Source organism: Salvelinus sp. IW2-2015, unplaced genomic scaffold (assembly GCF_002910315.2).
Source record: "Salvelinus sp. IW2-2015 unplaced genomic scaffold, ASM291031v2 Un_scaffold16323, whole genome shotgun sequence".
Lineage (NCBI taxonomy): Eukaryota > Metazoa > Chordata > Actinopteri > Salmoniformes > Salmonidae > Salvelinus > Salvelinus sp. IW2-2015.
In genome coordinates, this window is record NW_019957534.1 from 1313232 (window position 1) to 1318741 (window position 5510).

The window sequence follows — 5510 nt, forward strand, 5'->3', positions numbered from 1 at the left end:
CCAGAGCTTCCAGGATGTTTGTCCAGCAATGTATGTTATACTATGTAATGTCATTGTTACAAAGACTCTTATCTGTGTGTTTAGATGGTATGATACGAACCAGACCCCCTGTGAGATTGCTAGAGATACTGCGATGAAAAAAGTTGGATTTGGAGTGTACGTCCCCACGTGTGACAACGATGGACAATACACCCCTGAGCAATGCTGGGCCTCTACAGGTTAACACTCACACACACACTATAATGGCTCCAATTCTGTTGAACATGAAAATTCAATGTGTTACAGTAACATTTATAATTGTGTAATTATTGTATATGTAACATGTCCATTTCTGGTAGGTTACTGTTGGTGTGTGAACAGTTCTGGACAGAAGGTCCCGGTACTGACACTCGACCAGGCACTGCTAGAATCAACTGTGCCACCTGGTTAAGTGAGGCCCTGTGGTCTCATCCAACACCATCACCACCTTTAAACTCCAACACATCACTACTCTTGCTTCCTACCTTGGATCTTTTATACTTTCTTTACAAGATGCTCCACTGATTTCAGAATTATGATCTCTCTTCTTCCTGTATCACGATCTCTCTTCTTCCTGTATCACGATCTCTCTTCTTCCTGTATTACGATTCTCTTCTTCTGTATCACGATCTCTCTTCTTTCTGTATCACGATCTCTCTTCTTCCTGTATCACGATCTCTCTTCTTCCTGTATCACGATCTCTCTTCTTCCTGTATACGATCTCTTTCTTCCTGTCTTTCTGTATCACGATCTCTCTTCTTCCTGTATCACGATCTCTTTCTTCCTGTCTTTCTGTATCACGATCTCTCTTCTTCCTGTCTTTTCTGTATCACGAATCTCTCTTCTTCTGTATCACGATCTCTCTTCTTCCTGTATCAACGATCTCTCTTCTTCCTGTCTTTCTGTATCACGATCTCTCTTCTTCCTGTATCACGATCTCTCTCTTCCTGTCTTTCTGTATCACGATCTCTCTTCTTCCTGTCTTTCTGTATCACGATCTCTCTTCTTCCTGTCTTTCTGTATCACGATCTCTTCTTCTTCCTGTATCACGATCTCTCTTCTTCCTGTATCACATCTCTCTTCTTCCTGTCTTTCTGTATCACGATCTCTCTTCTTCCTGTCTTTCTGTACACGATCTCTCTTCTTCCTGTCTTTCTGTATCACGATCTCTCTTCTTCCTGTCTTTCTGTATCACGATCTTCTCTTCTTCCTGTATCACGATCTCTTTTCTTCTGTATCACAATCTCTTTTCTTCCTGTATCACAATTCTTTTCTTCCTGTATCAATCTTCTCTCTTCCTGTATCACGATCTCTCTTCTACCTGTATCACGATCTCTCTTCTTCCTGTCTTCCCTGTATCACGATCTTCTTTCTTCCTGTATCACGATCTCTCTTCTCCTGTATCACGATCTCTCTTCTTCCGTGTATCACGATCTCTCTTCTTCCTGTATCACGATCTTTCTCTTCTCCTGTATCACGATCTCTCTTCTTCCTGTATCACGATCTCTCTTCTTCCTTGTATCACGATCTCTCTTCTTCCTGTATCACGATCTCTACATCTTCTTCTTCTGTATCACGATCTCTCGTCTTTAGCAGCAGCATAGAATGGGTGGGGGGACAATGCAAATAGTCTGGGTAGCCATTTGATTAGCTGTTCAGGATTCTAATGGCTTGGGGGTAGAAGCTGTTAAGAAGCCATTTGGATCTAGACTTGGCGCTCCGGTACTGCTTGCCGTGTGGTAGCAGAGAGAACAGTGTGACTAGGGTGGCTGGAGTCTTTAGCAATTTTTTGGGCCTTCCTCTGACACCGCCTGGTATAGAGGTCCTCGATGGCAGGAAGCTTGGCCCCGGTGATGTACTTGGCGTTAGCACTACCCTCTGTAGTGCCTTGCGTTTGGAGGCCGAGCAGTTGCAGTACCAGGCGGTGATGCAACCGTTCAGGATGCTCTCGATGGTGCAGCTGTAGAACTTTTTGAGGATCTGAGGACCCATGCCAAATCTTTTCAGTCTCCTGAGGGGGAGTAGGTTTTGTCGTACCTTCTTCAAGACTGTCTTGTGCTTGGACCATGATAGTTTGTTGATGATGTGGACACCAAGGAACTGGAATCTCTCAACCTGCTCAACTACAGCCCTGTCGATGAGAATGGGGGCGTCATGTCCTTTGTCTTGATCATGTTGAGGGAGAAGTTGTTAAATTAACTACTACTACTAACTAATACTGCTAACTGCTAATTCTGCTAATTTCTCATACTTAATACTGCTACTGCTACTAATACAACAAACTACTGCTAACTACTGCTGCTAACTACTAATACTAACTACTACTACTAACTACTACTACTACCACTACTTCTAGTAGTATCTATACCACTACAACAACACACACTCTTATTCATTCACTAAATGTTATTTCTTTGCAGCTGGTTCTGGATGTTGTTAATGTTTATGTTGTTGTGTCTGTAATTGTAGATGTGGACAGAGATGAAAGGAGTTGGAGTGAAGACATTGGAATGACTTTGACAGTTGTCTTTACTGTACTACAGGACCTGATTCACATTCTATACAAATAAATGAAGAAATCCAGAGATTAAACTGTTGATTTACTTACTTCCTTGTTGGTGTGATATGCTGAACAATGTATCTGAACCAGTTCATTTCTGGGAAGTGGAGGAAGGACTAGGACTGTTATGGTGACTGTATTACCACCACACCGGCGTTACAGGACATGAAGGCAGTTAAATTCCACGTGACCATTTAGTAATTAGGCTTCTCCAAGCTCTGATGCTGCTGATGGTCATTAGTAGTCTACCACACTTGTTAACTGCCTGGTACTCAGCACCCTATTGTCCCTCTAATCATTCTGACATCAAAGCAAATCTAAATCACTTCATGAGCTCATGTTGCACAACATTTCTATAACCTAGGCAATTGTGTGAAAACAGCCTGATGGCTTCTATTAAAAAGAGGAGGAACCCATTGGCTTTCTATAGGCTAGATCTACTATATTTACAGTACCAGTCAAAAGTTAGAAACACTACTCATTCCAGGGTTTTCAGTTAGTATATTTTCTCGATTGTAGAATAGTGAAGACATCAAAACTATGAAATCATGTATTAAACAAATCAAAATATATTGAGATTCTTAAAAAGTTGCCACCCTTTGCCTTGACTGCTTTGTACACTCTTGGCATTCTCTCAACCAGATTCATGAATTAGTCACCTGGAATGCATTAATTAACAGGTGTGTATTGTTAATTTGTGGAATTTCTTTCCTCCATGTGTTGAGCCAATCCGTTGTGTTGTGACACGATAGTGGTGGTATACAGAAGATAGCCCTATTTGTTAAAAGCCAAGTCCATATTATGGCAAGAACAGCTCAAAGAAGCAAAAGAAACAACACTAAGACATGAAAACGTAACCGTCAGATTTTAGCAGACAAACATCGGGCAACAGCACACTTGATAACCTGGATGAGGTTAGAGAAATATCCACAACTCCCACTTTGGAAGTGTTATGCTCACCAAAACCTACCGGCTAAGCCTAAATCATATGGATTGTAATCATATTTACCACCCTCAGTCCTGATCTGTATTTCCTCAGAATTATCAGGAATATAAGTACAGCACATGTACCCCTCAGCACCAGTACCCTTGTGCGGACAGAAGATAATCAAGGGCCAAACAATTTTGCATCTCCCCAGTCCGAATGGCAACCATCTCAAGCAGTTATTCACTCAACACTATCAACTGTACTATTAGCTAGGATTTCCAAAGAGTTAGCCATATTAATAACTTCCTGTGCTATTTTAGAAATATAAGAGGGAAAAGCAATCGTAAAGGATCTCTCAGTTTCTGTAATCACACGTTATGATGGTGTGATAAAGGAGAATTCACAGAATGTTTGACATATCCCTAGTAACACGATCCACATCTCGTGGATGCTTAAGTTTTTTGACCATTCATCCAAGAAYGGGACCTGCTTTTTAAATTATATGAACAAAAAAATTATTTGGAACAGCAAGCCAGAAAATTAAAAGTATAAAATTAATKAATTTTTTAAAGTAAAATTAAAAAATATATAATGAATATGAATTCAGAGGGCAGAAATGATTTAAATATTAAAGCATTAGACCTCTCACTAAAGGCATCAGTCATACAAAAGTTATTTTGATCCAAACTGGTTCTCTAGTAAATTGGTACGAATGTCTCATCCTGTGTTCAAGAAGGGCCTTTATTCAGATTACACCTGCTCACGTTCGGTTGTTTGAAAAGGAAATCATCTCCAAAATGTCTATATTTTTTAAACAAGCCTTAGAAAGTTGGTTGCAATTTCAGTTTAATCCACCTGAAAGGACAGAACAAATAGTACAACAAATATTGTGGTAAAAATCAAATATACTAATTGATGAAAAAAAACGGTATTTTTCAAAGAAATGTTTAAAAAAAAAAGTATAATTTTAGTGAATGATATAAATAGGACTGGTGGAGTTATGTCACACATGCAGCTAACAGACATATGGAAATGTCTGCTCTACCCAAAATTAATTGCAGCATTACCACAAAAATGGAAGAGGCAAGTAGAAGGGGAAAAAAGTAAGGAACTTGTATGTCGGCCCTGTATTAAAGAACATAAATGGTTCAAGAAGTGTGATTAATAAAAACATACCAATTTCATTTAAGGACCAAAAAACTGACAGCGCTGCCATATAAATTGCAAAATAGTTGAAGAGATTTTCGATGTACCCATTCCATGGCACATGGTTTATGAATTGATACGCAAAACAACGCCAGATTCAAAACTTCGAATTTTTCTATTTAAATTACTATACAAAATTCTTGCAACTAATAGAATGTTATATATATGGGGGATACAACCTTCCCAGCTCTGCGCATTCTGCTGTGAGGAGGCAGAGTCATTAGATCATTTATTTTGGTATTGTCCATATGTAGTTCGTTTTTGGTCACAGGTCCAGGAATGGCTGAAGAATTGCAACATTTGCCTAGAACTAACGCTACAGATAGCAATACTGGGTGATTTGAAAAGCCATAGTCAATCAATAATATAATTATTTTAGCAAAAATGTTTATTTTTAATTTACAACCTGTAGAAGCTATGAGAATAGGAAGGTTCAATTATTTTGTGAAGCATCACAGCACAGTTGAAAAATATGGCAAATAGAAATCCAAAATGGATGATGTTGAGAGATAGATGGGAAGGGTTGAATGGAGCTGAAGGGTGGGACTAATAACAAGATAAACAATGTAAAACATATATAGGTTTGGAACTTTTGTGAAATAGCACAGTTACAAATAGAAATCAAACTGGGTGGACATCAGAAATAGAGGAAGGACTAAGAACAAACGAGAGAGCTATTGTAAAGTAGACTGTGTCTGTAAAATGTGTATAAGATGTATAAATTGAAGGTAAAAACAGAAGTGTTTATTAGTTTACTCCAATTGGTGGATCGGTGGTAGAGTTTGCGGGGAATAATAA

General features: G+C 38.9%; 1 protein-coding gene across 1 annotated transcript in view; it reads left to right on the forward strand.

Moving 5' to 3' along the window:
* The window catches only part of LOC112080410 (U20-hexatoxin-Hi1a), a gene marked incomplete at its 5' end in the record, with an annotated part of 11004 nt that extends 8379 nt beyond the window's left edge, over positions 1–2625 (forward strand). Inside the window, one exon of the mRNA XM_070442564.1 lies at positions 2488–2625. Coding sequence (XP_070298665.1) covers positions 2488–2588 — 101 coding nt within the window. The remainder of the gene's footprint in view (positions 1–2487) is intronic.
* Between the last annotated feature and the right edge of the window lie 2885 nt (positions 2626–5510).